At 53.4% G+C, this 20,878-nt stretch overlaps 1 protein-coding gene across 4 annotated transcripts in view; it reads right to left on the bottom strand.

The window, feature by feature from the left end:
* The window catches only part of ADCY5 (adenylate cyclase 5), a 164,562-nt gene that overhangs the window by 30,147 nt on the left and 113,537 nt on the right, over positions 1–20,878 (bottom strand). For all 4 annotated transcript variants that reach the window (XM_015130012.3, XM_077993792.1, XM_077993793.1 and 1 more), the window contains 9 exons: positions 19,217–19,328; positions 17,547–17,674; positions 15,302–15,460; positions 14,282–14,423; positions 11,938–12,078; positions 8,089–8,111; positions 7,013–7,157; positions 5,378–5,475; positions 1,606–1,693 (listed from right to left, as the gene is read on the bottom strand). In XM_015130012.3, the coding sequence (XP_014985498.1) occupies positions 1,606–1,693; positions 5,378–5,475; positions 7,013–7,157; positions 8,089–8,111; positions 11,938–12,078; positions 14,282–14,423; positions 15,302–15,460; positions 17,547–17,674; positions 19,217–19,328 (1,036 nt within the window). The remainder of the gene's footprint in view (positions 1–1,605; positions 1,694–5,377; positions 5,476–7,012; positions 7,158–8,088; positions 8,112–11,937; positions 12,079–14,281; positions 14,424–15,301; positions 15,461–17,546; positions 17,675–19,216; positions 19,329–20,878) is intronic.

The following is a 20,878-nucleotide window of genomic DNA, read 5'->3' as shown; positions in this document are numbered from 1 at the left end:
GTCTGGCTTCTTTCACTCATTGTCATGTTTTCAAGGTCCTTCTATGTGGTAGCATGAAACGGCGCTGCATTCCTCTTCGTGGTGGAATAACATTCCACTGCAGTACACGGCGCATTTTGTTTATTCATCTGTTAATGGATGCCTGGGTTGTTTCCACTTTGTGGCTATTGAGAAAATACCGTGTCCTTTCATAGCCACGGGATGAAGAAGTGGAACTGTCCACTCTGGATAAAGCAGGCTAGGGGGGCCTTGACAACCGCAAGACCAAAAGGCAGGAGTGGCTGAACATGGGGCAGGAGGGAGGATGTGGCCTTGAGGAGGGAGGGTCAGTGGAGAGGCAGGGAACCAGCTAATGTTAAGCCCTACGATGCAGCCTATCAGATGCTACAATACCAGCAACTGACGGAGCACGCGGCTCAGCGTGGTGTGCTTCTCAGACGTGCCCGATGGCTCTGGCTGACCCTGCCCTCTCTGGCTGTCCACCTCTGCACCTGGCAGGGGAGGTGAACCACAGAAGGTGATTCCTAAGGTCCCTTCCAGTTCTGACAATCAGTCCAACAAGACCTTGACCACGATGTGACTATACAGTTAACAGACTAATAACGGCCCTCTCTGGAGGGTGGAGAGAGAAAGGGGACTTTGGAGGGGATGAAGGTCCAGTTCCTCCAGAAGGAAGACACGGTGCTCACTGCAGAAGAGGGAGTTATGGCAAGGCTGCACCTGAGTGCCCCACTGCCCACCCCAGAGGCTTGGCTCCCAGTGAGTGTCAGGGAGGAGTCGGAGAGGCTCAGCAGATGTGGGAGAGGCAGATCTGCCCCAGGGATGAGTGCTTCCTGGGGGCCAGCCTGGTGCGTCAGGGAATTCTGAAACCACTGGTGAAGAAACTGAGGGAAAGGCCTGATGGGCACAGCAAACAGGAACATAAGTGGTTTCTACCACAGACCAGAATGACCCGGAGCCAGGTCACATTGAGGGACACAGCCTGGACAGGGGACACAGCACGCCTAAGAGATATGGGAGAAAAACTCAGAACAAGAGCCACATTTCTGCCGCCAACACCAGCCGGCTGTGTGGCCCGCTTGGAAACACCGAATCACTCTGGGGCCACACTCCTCACCTATGTGCTGGGTGGCTCAAGACCTATAATCTCTGAGGTCCCCTCCAGGGAAAATTCCAGAGCACATGGGAGCACCAAAGTGTGTGTCGAGAGAGACCTCCCCCACGCCCATTCTCTCAGCAAATATTCACCGGCCACTGCTCTGTGCCAGGCTTGGTGCTAGGCGCCCTTCCTTCCTTGTGCATAACATGAACAGGCGCAGCAGCCACAGCATCTTCTGGTTGCAGAGATTTGCCAAGGGCAAGTTAAAGCAGCCAGTGAAGAACAGGTTCCCACGGACCATTTGCCCACCTCCAGGTGAGCTTGCTGCCAATGCCAATGGAGAGGTGTGGCTGGCAGCAGGCACTCTCCCACCCCTGCCAAGCACAACACTTGGGCCCCTTCACATTTCGGGCCCCTTCACATTTCAGGCCCCTGCGTAGGGCCCCTACCAGGGCTGAGACAAGCGGGAAGAAGGTGGCTGCAACCCAGCTGTCAGCTACACTCACCTTTACGCAGGAGTAGATCACAGACACAAACACCACCAAGGTCAGCAGCAGGGAACAGGTCAGGTAGAAGCTGAGCATGAATACAGAGCTGGAGGGAGAGAGGAGGGGAGGGAGAAGCCAGGCTCAGGTGGCAGGGCTGCAGCTTCTGGGGGGCCTGCCTGACAAGCAGGCCACAGGTCCCCCGTGCCCATCCTCACAGCTTCAGAGGGCCTGGGCTCTGAAATCCGGAGAGGGAACCTGAAGTTGCTCCATCTCCCCTAATCCACTGCCCAGCCTTTTGCACTGACTGCCTGAGCAGGGCTTACACAGCCTTGCAGGTGGATTCTGGAGCCCTCCCCATAAGGGTATGGTTCCCTCCCCTTCCGGTGGGGACAGCAGCCCACAGGAAGCTGAATAGAGAACCAGGTGACACCTGATAGGTATTTTGCCTAGTTCTCAGCTATTCACTGATGTGCTTCATTTAGCTTGGAAGAACCACCTGGTGATTCCCTCCAAGTCGTCACTCACGGCTCCATAAACAACTGTAAAGGCTGAAAGCTGATTGGATCAGTGGCCTTCGTTTCTAGAAATGCCTTTGTCAGCAGCACAGCCAGTCACTCTTTGAGAAACAGGGGTGACTGTCTCTTTAGAAGGGCAGAATCTCTAAGCCCCACCCCCTTTCCACTGCCAGGTCCCAAAACAAGTCTGTGGGACTGCCAGGTCCCACAGTTTTTGCTCCTCTATTCCTAGCCAGTTCAACAAGAAAAATGCAAGGATTTCCCTCTGCCCCTCCTTTCAGATGCAGATCACAGGTGACCTTCAGAGCCACCGCGGGTGGCCACCCTCAGACAAAAGAGCTGTAAGTGACTTTCCATCCGGAACTTCCCATTGGCCCTCCTGGGGCAAGGGCTGGCCTGGAGACAACATACCCCGCCATACCACCAGGTGGCTGTTCAAGGGAGGAAGAGTGGCCTGAAGATGCCAGGTGTTGTTACGGGGTTAAAAGCCAGTGGGGGGCATGAGAGGCAGGTGAACACCTCTAGGGAGGATTCAAACAGCATCTTTGTTCCAGGCCTCCACGGAAGCCAGCACTTAGCTGCCTTCAACAAACGGAACAAGACAAACGAATTCTCTTCAGAGGAAAAGAAAGACCTTTAGAGTGGCTTTTAAGGCTTTCCTAGAGAGGAGGTGGCTAGAGAATGACCTCTGCCAATGTCTAAGCCACTTGGAGGGAATGAAGCCGTTGCAGGCAGGGCAGGTAACTGAGACGACCCAGCCCTCAAGACGCTGCAGAGAAGGAAAAGCAGCAAAGAGGCAGGACTTAAGCTACAGCTACAGGGACTGTCAGTTACAACGGGGTTATAAACCAGATTGCCTTTTTTTTTTTTGAGACAGAGTCTCGCTTTGTTGCCCAGGCTGGAGTGCAGTGATGTGATCTCGGCTCACTGCAACCTCTGCCTCCCAGGTTCAAGTGATTCTCCCACCTCAGCCTACCGAGTAGCTGGGATTACAGGTGTGCACCACCACGCCTGGCTGATTTTTGCCTCACCACGCCTGGCTGATTTTTTGCATTTCCACTGTGTTGGCCTGGCTGGTCTTGAACTCCTGGCCTCAAGTGATCCACCTCCCTTGGCCTCCCAAAATGCTGGGATTACAGACGTGAGCCACTGTGCCCGGCCTCCAGATTGTTTCTTGATACTTGTGGGTCCACATCAGTACAGAAAGATGGGGTTTTATGCCAACAAGGAGCCCAGCTCTGCACAGCCTCAGTGCCGGTGTCAACCAGAGTGGAGCTGGCTGCCAGTGCCTGGTTTTCACCTGTGGCATCCAACAGAGTCACGGCAGATACAAATGTAAGGGAGATCTTTTCATTCTTTTAATAATGTTGTTAAAAATAAAATACACGTCGACATCATGTACCTCCTGCTATGGTACACGGAGAAGGACACATCATCACTTCAGTGGGAGCCTTGCCAAAATCTAATCATGAAAAAACATCAGACGCACTCAAATGGAAACTACAAATTAATTGGCCGGTACTCCTCAAAAGTGCCAAGGTCATGAGAGACAAGCAAAGGCTGAGGAACTATCACAGATGGGAGGGGATGGAGGACACGAATTAACTACATGTGACGCGGGATCCTGAAAAGGCTCCGGGAACACAAGCTGGATAGTGAGGGGGAAACGACGAATTAGAATAAGGTCAGTAGATGAGTTAATAGTATCATTTTAGTGTTGATTTCCTGGTTTTGATCATTATACTACAGTTACAGAAGTTGTCAACATTCGGGGAAACTGGATGCAGGACGCACAGAATCCCGCTCGGCTACTTTTGTAACTTCTCAAAGACCATTGTTTCAACATGAAAAACAGAAGGTACTGGCTTTGGGGACTCTTTAGATGAAGCAAGGCTTAGAAGATATAACCAAATTCAACCAGTGGATTTTGAGTAGATCCTGGCTACAAATAAAACTAAAAGTAGAAGATGTTTTGGGGGACAGTTTGGGAAATTTGAATATGGACTGGGTAGTAGGTGATAGTAGGGAATTTATGTTAATTTTTTTGGTATATAAAGTATTGGGGTTAAGGAGGAAAATGTCCTTAAATTAGGTGTACATTGAGGTTTTTATGGGTAAATGTCTTTGTGTCTAAGTTTACTTTAAAACAATCAGAATAAAATAGATGAAACAAACACTGCAAAATATTAACAGTTATTCTATCTAGGGGATGGGTACTGATTAGATTAATTACTTTACTTTTCTGTGCATTTGAGGAATTACATAATAAAAAGTAAAAATATGTATTTATGCATACACTTATATGTATGTGTGTATATATATGTATAGGTGTATGTGTATAGGTGTACATACATAAGGCAATTATGTTTCTCTTTCCAAGCGAGACTCTAATGTGAATGACAATTTAACAAACACCTCATTTCCAAAAGCCCTGCATACTTCAAAGTACCCCCCATAGAAGCCACAGGCTTTCTCAGTGACACAGCCAGTCCTCAGAAAAGTTCAGAAACACCTCTTTGTGAAATACTTTCAGAACTTGAAATCCATTCTTAGAAATATCCACAGTAGTAGAAAACCTGCATCTTTTGAATATATATGTATTTTTTTTTTTCCAAGAACTAAAGGTTACACAGAAAGCGGCCCAGGGAATACTTTGGGTGACTCAACTGTCAGTGGTAGGGTGGGTTAATGGGACGAGACAATTAAGTGATAAAAAGGCGTCTCTTGACCAGGCACGGTGGCTCACACCTATAATCCTAGCACTTTGGGAGGACAAGGCGGGTGGATTGCCTGAGCTTGGGAGTTCGAGACCAGCCCGGGCAACATGGTGAAACCCTGTCTCTACTAAAATACAAAAAATTAGCCAGGCATGGTGGTGGGTGCCTGTATTCCCAGCTACTCAGGAGGCTGAGGCAGGAAAATTGCTTGAACTCGGGAGGCGGAAGTTGCAGTGAGCCAAGATGGTGCCTCTGCACTCCAACCTGGGCAACAGAGTGAGACTCTGTCTCCCTCCCCCTAAAAAAAGCATCTCTCGTATAGCTAAGCAGCGACCGGTGAGAAGTCGCCCATCCTGGAATGAGCACATCATCTTCCTACCCAGAGAGGTCAGAGCCCTGGCTTCCTATCCCACTGAGGGCACACTCAGAAACTTCTCTCCCTGCCTGAGCAAGTGTAGGCCAGACTCCCTGCTCTGTTCTCCTAAATGACCACCCCCTCCCAACCCTGGGATTCCCTGCAGCCAGAGGAAGGAGCCCAAGAGGGCTGGGGATACTCACTGGGGCACGATGGTGATCTGGACAAAGCAGATGAAGAGGAAGACGAGCGAGGCACACGCCACATAGGCACCAAATCGGTCGTCTACCTGCTTGGAGTACTGAGAGGAGACGGGCATGGTGAGAAGGGCCAAGATACCTGGCCCAGTCCACTCCAGCCCTGTCAATCCCACACACCCAGGGCAGCCACTCAGGGCTGGTCACCTGTGCAGCCCACTCCCACAACAGGGAAGACCCGAGGACCAGAGCCAGACTTAGACCCCAGGAAACCATTCCAGATCACCAGACGGTGGTGCCTTTGGAGAGGGCAGTTGAGAGGGATCTGAAACCTTCTGCAGGTGGGTCACCTTCAGAGTAATCCATACTGATCACGGCTGTACATGACTGCACACCATCTACCCGCTAGGAAACATGCCAGGTGTCTACAGGCCTCATCCAGCACCCCCACAACAGCCCGGGAAGTCAGAATATAACGGCTGTCATTTCTTCTTCAGAGATGAGCAAGCCGGGCCTCAGAGAGCTCAACAAGACTTGTCCAAAGTCACATCTGAGGCTCCTCACCCCAGCTCCTCCCATGATACCAATCAGCCACACTGATGGAGGTTGGGCTGGCACAGTCACCCAGAGTAACACCCAAGTCAGGTCCATACACTGCTGGTCCCTTTCCACAGCTCCGCCTCGCTGATTCAGTGTGCTTGTCTGGTTGAATGCTGATGAGCATACCCCAAGTCCACTTTAACTGAACCCTGGGGAGACGCTGCCACATAGTGCAAAGAGAACTGACTGGACTGGGGTCTGGCTCCAGCTCTGTTGCTGCTTCACTGGGTGGCCGAAAGCAGGTGCCCCAACCACTCTGGGCTTTAGCTTTCTCATTCACAATGTGAGGAAATGCAACAAAGAGATCTTGACTATCCCTGCCAACTTTACCACCTTGAGGTCTCAGTGTGACAAAGCAGTTGGGCTACCCATCAACAATGATAATAACAATAATGCAAATAGCAACGAATATGCACCGAACGCCTACTATGCGACAGATACTGTGTCATACATAGAAACTCTGCTGGGCATGGTGGCTCACGCCTGTAATCCTAGCATTTTGGCAGACTGAGGTGGGTGGATCACCTGAGGTCAGGAGTTCAAGATCAGCCTGTCCAACACAGTGAAACCCCATCTCTACTAAAAATACAAAAATTAGCCGGGAGTGGTGGAGGGTGCCTATAATCCCAGCTACACAGGAGGCTGAGGCAGAAGAATCACTTGAACCCAGCGGGAGGAGGTTGCAGTGAGCCAAGATCAAGTCACTGGACTCCAGCCTGGCCAACAGAGTGAAACTCCGTTTCAAAAAAAAAAAAAGAAATTAATTTCATCCTCACTATAACCCTATGAAGTGGGAATGTTAACTGCCCCATTTTCTAGATAATGAAACTAAAGCACAGAGAAGTTAAGATGTATCCCTTCCAACCAGGGAAGCCTCCCTAGAACTCACATCTTCCTAGGCAGCGCAGCATCAGAGCTGGGGAAACTGAGGCCACCCCTTCCATGGTGCTGGGGGCGGGACGGAGCTGTACTGTTTCCTTGCCCTCCTCCTCCTGGTCCTGATTCAGTACAGGGGCCTCCTTCCCACCCAGGGTGCTGTACCTTCTTCTCTAAGTCAGGCTCCCTGAAGGTCAGGAGGAACTTGCGGACGTGCTCAGACCGAAGCCTGTCAATGCTCCTGGCGTCAATGGCGCGGCCCAGAAACTCATCCACTTCATCCTCAGGGTTTGCACTCTCCTGGGCATTCCTGGGGAGCAGAAGCCACAGGCGTGAGACAGGCTGACCACAGGGGCACCAGCAGAGGGCTGGCTCTTCCGACCATCCCCCCAGACTCTCAGAGAGGCCCGGCAGCTGTCCACCATCAGCCCAATCAGGGCAGCGGGAGCTGAGACTGAGACCAGAAGCCTAAGCTCTTAACAACTGCACAGGTGAACAGACAACTGCCCAAGTCTCAGCCCTTCCGGCTTAAGGGGGTTGTTGACAATAGGCTTTTCTGACTCTGTTAACATATTATATTAGCATAACAATGTGAGCTACCATTGATGGTTTAATTGGACTTTCCCTACAGCTAACAGGCTTTGCTCTTTACCCTCCAGCTCTGCTATCCTCCTGAAAAGAAGCCCTAGATCGGGCAGCGAGAGTTTCTGCGGGTTTCTGCCACGGGGACTGTGGCCCACCTGGTTTCTTTCACCCAGCTCAGGGCACTCTTGAGAAGGAGGTTTCATATAGACTTGAGTGCTGACCTTCAACACCCTGTTTCTCAGGGTAAAGCCCAGTCCTGGAGTGGAATTTCTGACAGTCATGAGAACCGGAAGTGAAGGAGGGAGATGTGGGCATTGCCTCGGGGCACTGGATGCCAGGCGCTGCTGACCAGTGTGTAAGGTCTGCACTTTCCTGAGGGAGCCCACGTGTGTGCACACATGCACGTGCATGTCACGGAGATAAAATGGGCAGTGCTGAGCCCTGTCCTTCTGCTGGGTGGCCTGGGTTCCTGGGCTGCCCTAGCCTGTCTGGGGCTGCTGCTGACCACCTGACGGCTAGGGGGGGCTCCATTCACTCTCAGCGAAAACTGCAAGAGGGGTCATTTTCCATGGAGTGTGGAGAAACCAAATGATAAGGTGGATTGGGAGATATCCCCTAGACCTGGGAGCAGGAATAAGGAAGGGCATATTACTCACTTGTCCTTGGGGTCTTCAAAGCCCTAAAAGAGGATAGAGAGAGAAAGAGAAGAGAATGAGAACAGAAAGAACCCAAAGCTCAGAGGCTTCTAAAAGGCTGCAGCTCATCTCTCTACAGTCTCCCAAAGGGCGTGGACACAGAGAGGAGTGTCACTCAGGACCTCCTTCCTTCCTCCCTCCGTTTGTCCCTTCCCTGGCAGTGTGGAGCACTCTGCTGGGCAAACAGAGTTCGGCAAACACTGGGTGAACCCAAAATCCAAATGAACACACCCCTCTTCATTCCCAATGAGGACACAGTTTGAAAATACAAAAAGAGGGATTTATGTTCCTCTCCATGAGCCAGGGCTATCAGGCACTGAAACAGACCTGGGGCCCTGGTGGCACAGAGACTCTACCCCCAGCTCTACCCCCAGCTGAGGGCTCCGGGGAGCCTCAGCAGCCTCTGCAGTCACCTCCAAGTGACCAACTATGGGCTCTGAGCTCCTCCCAGGCTGCCAGCGCCAGCCCAGGATGGCCTGGTAGTTGTCTGCCTAGGCAAACTGCACCCTTCTCCTTGTCCTCTGAGAATGGCCAGGCTCTCCCTCCAGGCTATAAAGTGGTCCCACGTCACCATCCCAGCCCTGGGCTGGAGGCATAGATGTCACTCAAGTGAGCACTCCCTCCGGTGGGCAGGCCTGTGCCTGATGCTCCCAGGATCCCTCAGAGCACAGGCGTGGCGGGCAGCGGGGAGAGCTGGACAGGCGAGCTTCCCACGGAAGACCCCCTGCAAGGGGCTGGCCCACTCAATTCCATCCCAGGAGCTGGTAAAAATTCTACTACAGAACCGAGAAGAACTGAGCTATATTACATGCATGCTGGTCTCTACGACTCAAAAATAGGCCGAAATGTTGTGAATAAGCCTGTTCTGGCTTTTCCCGATGCTCCTTTGGTCATCTGTTGAGGCTGGTGCAGGGGACCCAGTTTTTCTTCCTGTGCTGAGTGGGGGGCCGGGACCATGCTAACCACACTGCTTGTCATGTTGGTGTGGAGAGCTCAGTGCCAGGTCAGTATGGCAAGTTGGTAACAGGACAGATAACACTGGTCCACAAACCATGGCAGGGGGACTGTTAAGAACACAACGGAGTGGACTGGGCTCAAATCCCGCTGCCTACTTACTCTAACAGTTCCAGGACAGCGGCTACTTGGCCTCTCCCAGTCTGCCTACACTCCCTCATGCAGCACCCGGGCCCCACCCTACTGGCCATTCCTGGGTTTGGTGAGAGGAGCTCGAGCCCACATGTGTCCTCCCACTGGCAACCTTTTTATTAATAAATAACCTTAAAGACCTTATGACACAAGTGCCTAAGCATCAACCAGCACGGCTCATCACTGTGTTTTAGAAGCTGGGTAAAAGCTGGAAAAAGATTTAAGAGGCACTGCTGACTCCGAGTTCAAACCTTCTAACAGCTCTCGGTCACTACTATGTGCTCCCGGGCCCCCATCCCCCCTTCAGTGGACTATTTCTCATAGAACTCATCCAGTATGGGCAGCTCAGGGTGAAAGCTTGCCTTCTGTGGATCTCTCTCCAGGATTCCAGGCACGTGGAGCACGGAAAGCCCAGTGGCCCTCGTGGCAGCTGCAGAACCTGCCTCCATCCCCAGCCTAGACATTCCCACTGGCCATGCTGGAGTGGCGCCCAGAGGCTGGTCATTGGTGGTGGTCCCCTCAGGGGACACCGGGCCCAGCCAGGACAGGAGCCTCTGTTCCCACAGCCCTGTTCTTCTGCACTCCTTCCCCTCCCTGCTGGGCAAAGCGACGAACGCCATGGAGGAGACTTCCTGGCAGCCTCCTTCTCCAGAGACTGTCCCTTCGCCATGACAGTCCTGACTGAATTCTTCCAAAGTTCCTTGTCCTAATGATGAACAATATATCTGCCACCCCGGTGCCTACAGTCCAAACTATCTCCTTTAAGACTTCAAGATAACTAAAGATACAGCTTATATCAAACATCACTAAAAAATAACTTTCCAAGAATTCTAAACAGAAAGAATCTCTCACCACCAGTCCTGCCTCCCTGCCGGTTGCTCCCTGCCCTTCCCCGGCCACCTCTCTGCCTTCCCTTCCTCCCCATCTCCCTCCCCTACTCCCCAGCTTCCCCTCCACTTCCTGCTCGATGCTCCATGCCTCCTCTCTGTCGGTTCTCCTGCCCCTCTTTGCTATCCCTGCTCTCAATCCTTCCCCCTTTCCCCCTTTCTCCCTTATCTTTATTTTGAGATAGGGTCTCGCTCTGTCCCCCAGGCTGGAGTGCAGTGATCATGGCTCACTGCAACCTCAACCTCCTGGGCTCAAGCCATCCTCCTGCCTCAGCCTCCCAAATAGCTGGGACTGAAGGAGCATGCTACTATGCCTAGCTAGTTTTCCTTGTTATTGTTTGTAGAGTTGGGGTCTCACTATGCTGCCCAGGCTGGTTTCAAACTCTTGGCTGCCCTGACCATGTGGGTACAGAGTCTCCAGGAGACTATCAAAGGGCTGGGATGACAATGGGAAGCGTCGCCAACTGCTCTTTGCTCAGGGGAGGGAGGGTGGTGGCTGGAGCCTTTAGTGACACTGACCAGGTCTGTGGAAAGTCAGGTTTGGAGCCCTGGGGAAGGCCAGGTTTCTCCACTCTGCTGTCTGGTAACCCAGGGCCCCCCCTCCAGAGGTGTCTCTGCTGTCAAAATGTTAAATGGGGGTCTTGGCTTAATTCACTTTTCCTCCTGTACATTTTCCTTAAACTTATATCATCTGCTACTCGTTGGCTAATAAGGAGTAGAGCGACTGGGTCCCTGCCTGTCCCCTCCTCCAGGCTCCTGGCTCTTGTCTGCTGACTCCGCTGGATGTCCACGGAGTCCGCCTCTGATCCCTTCTGCCACAACCTCAACCGAGTCTGCTCCAGAGAGCCCAAACTTAGAGCTACTTGTGCAACATGCCCCTCCTTTGCTAAGTGGCCACACAGAAACACACACACACACACAGACACACACACAGAGTCCCTGTGCCATCCCTCAGCCCTTCCTGCCGTGGGTGACTCCCATCTGGGAACCTGGTGCCCCTGAGCTGAGCAGCATGCCTGAGGGGCAGAAGCCAAGCTCTCAGACAGAAGGAGAGAAAACGCCACCACGGCAACGTGGCTTCTTCCTCCTCTTCCCACCGAATCCATCTTCCTGTCATTGCTGTCAGAGCCCAGGCAGTGCATCCTGAATTCACCTGTCCCGGTGTGTGCAGGTCCCTGGAGGTGGGGCTGACACCCAACCATGGCCTCCCCGACTTGCTCAGGCCCTGTGCTCCCACTGGAAGGCTGGCATTAGTGGGGGGTGTTTCTCAGCACAGAGGGCAAAGGGGACCACCACCTGGCACTTCCCAGAAAGCACTAGGATAGTTTCTGAGCAACTCAACCAAAAGATGTGGTTTCACTTGCCTGGGAAATGCAGGAGGTGCTGGAAGAGGGTATGACAAGCTGGTGCCCACCCAACTCCCCAGGGCCTCACCAGACAGTGCCAAGAGACAGCTGGAGGCTGTGGCTGGCCGAGTCTAGCCAGACATGCCTGCTTCCAGGCTGTGCCGCAAGCTCTGCCAAGAGGGAGGGAGGAAGGGGTGCTGCTAGTCTGTTCCAAAGCCTAATGAGGCATGCCATGGGGTGGTGGGAAGAGCTTGGGGCCAGAAGCAGGTGCCCTACTCCTAGTCAAAGTTGGGGCAAACCGCACTTCCATTTCCTTGTCTGGCTCCCCAGATTCCCTTGGGCAACACAAAGTGTCTGGTGTGGGCCTTGCGCCCACAGAAGGCCCTAGCCTTGAAGAGTGTTGCCCACAGACTGCCCCACCAGCCACTCACCATCCGCTTCATCTCCTTGGACACCTGGTTGCCACCCAGGTGGTTGTAGAAGGGGCGCTCAGCCCCCCAGTGAGGTGGGTTGTGCCCGATGGAGTTGGTTCTCTGGCGGTTCATCTTGGCGATCATGGCCTTCTCTTCTTTCTGGGAGATGAACACAGATGCATCAGCCTGCAGGCAGGGTCACCTAACGAGTCCAAGTGGTGAGCTCCTCACCCTCCCCCAAACACGGTACCTGGCCAGGTAAGGGGCTAAGGCAGCTGCCCTTTCCTCTCAGCAAGCCCTGGAGCCCAGAGCTCTGCCCGGATCCTGGAACATCCCAGGCAAGCATCCTGGATCCCTCCAAACTCCCTACTACCAGCCCTGGCTGGCTCAGGTGGGAGTGGCAAAAGATGATGAGAGTTGGTCTTGTGAGAAAGCAAAGGGCTTGGGAACATCTGCCATTTGCAAAGAGTTCTCCCTATAAGTTTGACTGTAAGATTCCATCCTGGGTGCCCTTCTCTCCTCTGGATGGCCTAGGCTCCCAAAGGCCTGAGCTGTCGCGCCCGGCTGCCCGCAGTGTGCTTCCTCACCCTAGTCCGGGGGGCAGGGCGATCAGCGAGGGCTGAGCTTGGGTCTCCCAGGCAGCCAGGCCAACTCGTGCCTATGCCTCCCAACTTGGTCTCTGGCAGGCTGTGGTGTCATGTCAGGCTTTGCTCATGGGCAGGCCAGGGCTCAGGGCAGGGTAGGGCTCTAGCTATAGCCTCAAGGGTGGGTGGGGCCTGATCTGAAGGTACCCAGGGGGTGCCAGAGGGAGAGGAGACTTGGGATCACAACCTCTGCTCAACTTCTCCAAAATATGCTATAACAGAGACCAAAATATGCTATAACAGAGAGGGCACCAGGACTCACCTGGGGCCCAAGAGGGCACTTCCAAAGAGGTTTGGGTCAGTGAAGTTATGAGATTCAAGAGCTGACAGGCATTGTACAAATACACAAACGGAGTCTCAGTCTATGGGCCAACACACTCCCCAGGATCTTGTCTATCTGTCTGTCTATCCATCCAAATGGGTGCAAGAGAGCTGGAGACCTGAGGCAACTCTCCCCTCAACTCCCTCCCTTGTCAGATAAGGTGACCGTGGGAACACACAGCCTGCTTCAGCTGACACTGCTGGTAGGGGTGCCTGTCACTCTTTCTGTCTCCATTTCATCCTTTTTGGACCACTTGTCCAGCTAGAAGAACCAAGAGCCAGAGGACTCAGGGTCTAGGACAGGAAGCTGTGGGAGGCCTTGCGACCCAGGCGCCGAGAGGAGAGATGTGGGAAAGAGCCCGGAGGACCCAGTTCACTGATACTGTGGCCAAGGAACTGACCAACGCTTACAAACGTGTCAAGGAAACCATGAGGAACTGTCCCCACAGGGCCCTGAATCTCCCGTCCCTCTTCCTGGTGCCTGTGGGGGGTCTGACACAGCTCCCGTGAAGAGCCCCTGCAGCCAGAATCTGTCCCCTGGGGCACTGCACAGTAGGATACGGTGTCCCTCTGATGTCCCTCTCGGCACGGGCACCTGCCCTCAACAGCCCTGCCTGCCGCCCTTTAAACATCGCCTTTGCTGTCATCCTAGACTCTCTGAACTCTTCTCACAGCTTAATTTTGTCTTTCATTTCACTTCTTAGGAAGAGAAATGAGGAAGCTTTTCTCTATCAAAGGGCACTGACCGACAGATAAATTCAAAAGAAAGACTCATAAGTAAAAGGCATTTTAGTTTAGGAAGAAATAGAAAATGTTCTCTTGATTTGCTTTAAAAATTAAGAACATGGAACATGACACTATTAAAAATAGAACACTGGAGTCTGCTAATAATTTAACTTTATATTTCAGCAAGTGTGGGCTGAGACAAAGGGGGAAAAAGAAAGAGACTAGAAAGGGAAAGGGGAAAATAGGTTCAAGAAACAAAGATACATAGGCACATGTGGAGATGAACTCCCATCTATGGATCAGAGAGGGAAGAGATTAGGACAAGTGTCCACCCAGTAAAAGGCAAATGAAAAGGAGAGAGATGGAGATAAAACATACGGTATCCAGACTCCCTTGATGCTGATCTCCAGCTTGTGGACTTTTGATGCCTTGTTGCTAATTTGAGGTCTGTTGCATTTTTGCAAAAGCAGCAATATTAAAAGATTCCCTCTTTACCATCCTTTTTGCAAGGCCTAACTGCCGGGGTCCTTTTTAAGATGCAGGAACCACAACGGCATAAGAAATTCATGACTTCACTCAAGGAAAGAGAAGGAAGCAGCAGGCCACGAACATGTTCCTCCCTGGAGGAAGGGAGCCCCTCAGCCCCCCGGCCCCCACCCCCGCCCACAGACCCGCTTCTGGGTGCAGCGCAGGATGAGGAAGGTCTCGATACTGTGCTCCTTGAGGTAGGCATTGCGCTCGCCCCCACAGCCTGGCTCCACCTCGTAGTCCCCGTTCAGGTAGTTGAGTGTAGCCTTGGTGATGTGGATGCGTCTACAGCAGGGCAGGGATCAGGGTGGAGAAGGCAAAAAATGCAAAGTCAGAATGTCAGCTCCCGTGAAAAACCAAACTGCAATTAGTGGATTCATCACAATTGAAACCCTAGGGCCCCAAGCTCTGCTCAAATCCTAACCTCAACCTTGCATGGTACCCTCCATTACTATCAAGTGGGCTCTCGTGTCCACTGCAACCATACTATCTCACACTGAACATCCTGGCACAGACCGCTACATTAGTGTGCCCAAGAGAACATGGCCACCAGTCTTGCAAACTTTGCAAGCCTCACACTCCTGCTCAGAAGCCAGCAATGGCTCCTGCACGCGACAGGATGGAGTCCAAATTCACAAGCCTGGCACTCATGCCTTCTGAACACAGGCGCTGTTTCTCCTAGCCATCCCTAAAAGGCCATCTGCTCTTCTCCCATTCCTTGGAAATGCTGTGTTTCCCACACCTGTGCCTCGCCTTGCTGTGTTCCCTCTGCCTAGCAGCAGGCTCTTCCCACCCCACCTGCCTCACCCCTCCCAGTCCTGCCTCCTTTATGGTCTAGTCATCCCAGAAACTATCTGTGCTTCCTCCCTCCTCCAGAACTCTATCACACCTCACCAGCCACTACAGTTTGGCTCAATATCTTCTGGGCCAAGGCTCAGGGAAGGGTGACATGATGCTCCCACAACTGACCAATGGTGGCACAGGAGATTTGGCAAGTAGAGGAATTTCTACTTCCACTATGCTCACCCCAGCCCCACCAGGTGCTTGCTACCCATCCTGCCCACACCACCCTGCCCCACCTCGCCTCTGCAGGATGGTCACCCTGGGTGGGCTTGAGTGGGAACCCAGGTTGGGGCCCTGAGCCACCCACAGCCTTCACTCACCCCGCCTTGCCGCCAGCCTCCATGTGGTTGGCTAGCGTGACGTCGTTAGACCAGACGTCGAACTGCCACTTCCTTAGACCAAGGACACCGCAGTGTACTCGCCCGCTGTGAATTCCCACACGCATGTTCACGTTCACCCCTGTCACCTCCCGGACCAACCTGGGGATGGAGCAGGGGTAAGGCTGGGAGAAGGCTGGAGGCTGGGCACACAGAGTGGGGGTGAGGCTGCAGGTGCAGGGAAGGGTGAAGGTGCAGGGGTCAAAGAGTCTTCCTTCTCCCATCCAGCCCTAGAGTCCAAGAATGTTCAGCCTGAAGGGCACTGGGGTGGGCAGCAGGTGCAGTCGGCTGTGAACGGGGCTGTTCCCGACTTGGCCACAAGGTGGCGTGGCGCCACACTAAAACCCAGAGCCCTGCTGCTTCCCCTCCAGGAGGGCACCTCTGGCCAGCACTGCCCTGTCAATTAAATTGTGATTGGAAAAATGCAAATGCATGTTAGGGCCAACTTGAATTAAACGGGGAAGTTACCACCACTCCACACCCTATATGTATAATGCTCTTGTGGGTAAGGCAGAAATGGCTTTTGGATTATCTGTTTATTGGATTTATCCATACTGCTGCTTCCAAGATGTTAGCAGGGTGATGGCAAAAGGTGGTTACCCAGGTTTCAAGGGTATGCCCTGCTCAGGAGGGAAGGGGAGGCTGGGCAGGAGCAGAGGCTTAGGGTGCTCCATGCCCTAGAGGAAAGCTTGGTACCGGCCACACGCACCACGTATCCATATCTGGGAGGCCCCAGTAGACAGGGCAGGCCCTCCGTGTGCACTTATAACTCCTCATGCTAGGCAAGCAGTGGAGGCAGAGTGGGAAGAAAGCCATACATCTCCAGGTGCGTGTCTGAGGCCCATGGGAACCTGCCCAGCATTTGCAGGAGAGGGTGCAGGTGCCAGGAAGTGGCGTAATGGATGAATTCAAATTGCACTTTCTAGGGCCCTAGACCCTCCCTGACACCTGGGGCATGGGTGCACTCAGCCAGCCATGGGACCAGCAGTCTGACTTGCCCCAGTGGGTGGGAGCACCACTGAGACTCCCTGACCCCATCCCACGCCATCAGCAAGAGGCTGACACCCACTGCAGGGGAGACTGTGGTCACCCATCATTTCTCTTGTCCTGAATCAACTTGGTAAATACCTATACTGCAGCAGAATACCTTTACTGAAACACTTTCCATCCACAATGCCTTTGGATACTTGCTTAGCTTGACAATGGCTCATTCTGTCTTTTTGGCTTAACTCCATGGCCACCTCCTTCAGGCAAACTCTCTCGATCCTCTCAGTGGAATCAACTGTCCCCTCCTGGACCCTCCTACAATAGTCTGCCTCCCTTACCTCACTGTGTCCACATGACATGCCTCGTATCTGAGGACCAGGAGTCCTGGACTCTTTCCCTTAAGGCTCTGTGCTTCTGGGGAGACTGACTGTCTAGCTCAGGCATGCCGGGGACACTTGGCAAGTGCTGCGAGTAGAACTGAGCCAAACCAATGGACCCGGCCGCCTTCCTGGCCAGACACTCCCGTCTCTGACCTTGCCCTCTGTGCCTTTTTTCTCTGCCCCTGTCCAGGCTATTTGTAAAGCCCAAAGTCTCTGACTTGCTCCCTTGGCTGTCACAGAAGCTTAGACCATCCATGTTTTTCAATGACCAGGGCCCCTTCTGTGGCCAGTGGTAGCCATGAATTGGCCAAACTGCCTTTTTGCTATGGTTCACAGGCAGGGTGATTCTCTCTAAGCGGACCACCTGCATTTGAACCCACCTGCCTGGTGGTAGCACCCTGGGGAGTTGCCTAACCCCTGTGAGCCCAACCTTTCACATCTGGGAAGAAGCGGAACCAGCAGCTCGACGCCTGGCTGAGTGTTGGTAGGAAACGTGAGGCCCCGGAAGTGCAAGGGCCTCACACGGCACAGGGTCCTCACACGGCTGCCAGCCTCTCCTCCACTCCTGGAGTCTGCAGAGCCCTCCCTTCCCACACACTTCCTCTGGGAAAAGCTGCCCAGGCTGCTGTAGGGCACAGGAATCCTGGAGAAGGCAAAAAGTCTGGTGGCATACACCAACCCTCAGCTTGGCTGGGCACCTTTGGGAGACAGTTTCACCCCACTGTTTCCCTGCCTCCAACCAGGCAGCCGGCAGGTCAGTCAGTCTCTTGGGCTGTGGACAGTACCAGGGAGGGAGACGGTACCCGGGGGCGGGCACTTACGAGATGGCCTCGATCATGTCCATGCCCATCTCCACGCAGCAGTGGGCGTGGTCAGCCCTTGCTTCAGGAAGCCCCGAGACGCAGTAATAACAATCCCCGAGGATCTTAATACGTAAACAGTGATTCTCCTGGAAAGCAAATTAATTTTACAAATTAAAAATAGTAGGAAAGAGAAGTGGGAGGAAAGACATGAAAAGCAAACAGATTCACCCCGTGCCTGGAATAACTTGCCTTTTAGGGCAGTGAGCGCAGGCCCACGCCGGAACTCGGCATGGTCCCGGGACAGGCTTATCAGGAGACGTTGGGGAGGGAGGGATTGTGGGGATGGAGGGATGGGCTGGGCAGCCCTGAGTGGCATTCCAGCCTCCCAGACTCAGAAGCTCACTTTTAAAGATCCGCTCCAGAGCCCCAAGAGGAATTTGGCTGGTCGAACTGTGGCCCAGCCAGCAGGGTGGCCCTGTCAGCTTAAGGAAGGCCCCAAGCCCCAGTACAAGGGTCTCTGGTCCCCTCCATGCCCCAAGAGTCACTCTGATTCATTGCTTGAGATTCTATCAAAAGTTGCCTGATTCTCCTCCTTTTACAAAAAGACTGAAGCAGGGAGAAATGAGCTTTAACCAAAAGCTGGCTGACTCTCAGCCTGAGATTTTTATCCAAAAAGAATTTTGCTAAACTAGCAAGCAAGAGTGCCAAGAAACCAACAGAGCTGCTGCTGAGTGACAGGTGCCATGGGGCCACCTGCAGGCCACCATCAATCTGTAAGTGGGATTGTGATGGAATATCACTAATCCTCAATTATGAGCGGTCCAGCTCTGGATCCCAAAGGTAGTTGGGAAGCAGGGATTCAAGTGCCCGTGTGGCCTGGACTCGTTTGAGACTCAAGTGCCAAGCAGGTACTATTCACCTCATTCAGTTCAGTGATGAAACTCACAGGTGAGTACATGTGCCCCACCACGGAAGCCCCCAGAGAGGCCCTGGCACTGGCTCCGATGGCACCAGCCTCTCTCATCAATAACCCGGCCTGCTGTCCTGTGTGGGCCAAGGGGAATGTGTCTACCTGTCAGTGGCCACTGACATTTAATCACTCTACAAAGGCCTAGAGCTGGGAAAGGATAACGGAGGGGTGAACAGGGGCCTAAGGAATGAACGTGTAGTTCACCACTCCCTGCCATGGAGTGTTACTTCCAATTTATCCAAACGTTTAAGAGTCCTCTTTCTGGATGCCTCTAGGGAATGGCACACAGCCGCCTGCAGGCCAGCTGGGGACTTAGACTCATTCTCTTATCAGTCTGGCCAATCTATCAGGAATGTGGCTTGATGGCACCTAATGTGCCCCCAGACAAAGAGCATATTCCCCTGAGGGTTTGGGCAGTGTGACCAGCAGCCTCACCACCCGCTTCCACAGATGGAGGCATGGAGGGCTCCCTACGCTCTCGCTTGTGGTCAGCGACAGTGCTGAAAGCAACTCCAGCTGAGTGTGTCTCCAGCACCCAGGTAGGGCGTGAGGACACAGCCACAGCCTGAGGGGCCCCCTGCCCATCACCAGCAGGCTCTACCCAGCAGGGTACACCCAGGCATATGCCCATCCCTGGGGTTTAGCAGGTCCTCGACCACTGCAGCCTCCCTCAACAGCCCAGGTCGGGCCACCCTAGCCCCGGCTCAGGGGGACTCACTGCGGCCAGCTTGTCGAAGCGGGCGAAGAGCTCGTTGAGGGTCATGACCAGTTCCTGTGCGGTGCACTGGGATGCCAGGCTGGTGAAGCCCTCGATGTCAGCAAACAGGATGCTGGGGAGACAGGCAGAGGAGGAAGACCCTGCTATAGGCTGAATCTTTGTGTCTCCCAGATTCATACATTTTTTTTCTTCATTTTTTTAAGAAGAGGTCTTGCTCTGTTGCCCAGGCTGGTGTGTGGTGGCATGATCAAGGCTCACTGCAGCCTCGATTTCTCAGGCTCAAGGGATCCTGTCGCCTCAGCCTCCCAAGTAGCTGGGACTACAAGAGTGTGCCACCCTACCTGGCTAATTCTTTTTTTTTTTTGGTAGAGGCAGGGTCTCACTATGTTGCCCAGGCAGGTCTCAAACTCCTGGGCTCAAGCAATCCACCCACCTTGGCCTCACAAAGTGCTAGGATTACAGCCATGAGCCACTGCACCTGGCTGCATTAAATCCTAATGGCCAATGTGATGGTATTTGGTGAAAGATAATGAGGTCACAAGGGTGGATCCCTCACGAATGGATTAGTGCCCTTATAAGAAGAGACACGAGAGCTTGCTTCTTCGCTTTCTGCTCGCCACCTTGTGACGATATAAGAAGGTGGCAGTCAGCAACCTGAAAGAGGACCTTTGCCAGACCCTGATCATGCTGGCACCCTGATCCCAGACTGCCAGCTTCCAGAACCATGAGAAATACAGTGCTGCTGTCTGTAAGCCCCCGGTCTTTGGTATTCTCTTAGAGCAGCCTGAACGGACCAAGACAGACCTCCATGAGGGAGCAGAGGCAGGGTTTGCGGCCAGGGCCCAGCCTGGGGCTCCTTGGGCCCGAGAGGGCTGCCAGCCAGCAAGAGTGCTGGGGGCTCCACACGGCTGCTGGGCAGGGGACAAAGAGGCCCTGGCACTGGAGGGCCGAGGATGCTGACTCTTTCTGTTGCTATCCTCCTTCTGTGCTCTAACTGCACCCTCCCCCAGCCCAGGAGGAAGGCAGGGGAGGGGCGTGAGGCCTGGGTGTGTGTGCCTTAGGAGGGTGCAGGATAGGGGTCCAGGCCCCAACTCCCAGTCGTCTCTCAGGCCTGCCCCCTTTGACCTCTGAGCACACCCCGAGGGCGCTGGGCCCGCTCCTGGGGAAGAGAGGCCTTTGATGCCTCTGCTCTGGAAGGCATTTCAGGCCAGAATGGTGGCCCTGCAAACTCTGACTTCCTAATCCCACACAGAGGGGACTCTAGCCCTAAGCCCTCCATCCTGAGGGAGTCCTCTATCCCCTACAAGAAACACAGTAAAAGAGGCCCAGGGAGGAGAAAGGAAGGCACAGCCTGTCAGCGTCCCTGGAAGCCCCCAACTCCTCCCTCCCAGTTCCTCAGTGTACCAGCTGGTGATAGATCTTTCACCCGTCCCTGTGGCTTGTGTTGCCTAAGTTGAAAACATTTTCTTTCCTTTTCCTTTGAAACAGGGAAGGAAGACCCCAGGACCAGAATCTGTAAGGGCCCCTAAAGTTATTTTTCTTAAAAGGGACACAAAATCTAAAAACTGTGGTGTACTGAGATGCTCCTGGCAGCCAGGCCTGAGCGGGAGGTTTCCGACATGTCATCTCACTGAGTCCGCGCAAGAGCCCTGCAAGCGAAGG

The sequence above is a fragment of the Macaca mulatta genome, chromosome 2 (genome assembly GCF_049350105.2).
Source record: "Macaca mulatta isolate MMU2019108-1 chromosome 2, T2T-MMU8v2.0, whole genome shotgun sequence".
Classification (NCBI taxonomy): Eukaryota; Metazoa; Chordata; class Mammalia; order Primates; family Cercopithecidae; genus Macaca; species Macaca mulatta.
This window is presented reverse-complemented; position numbering and strand designations above follow the sequence as displayed.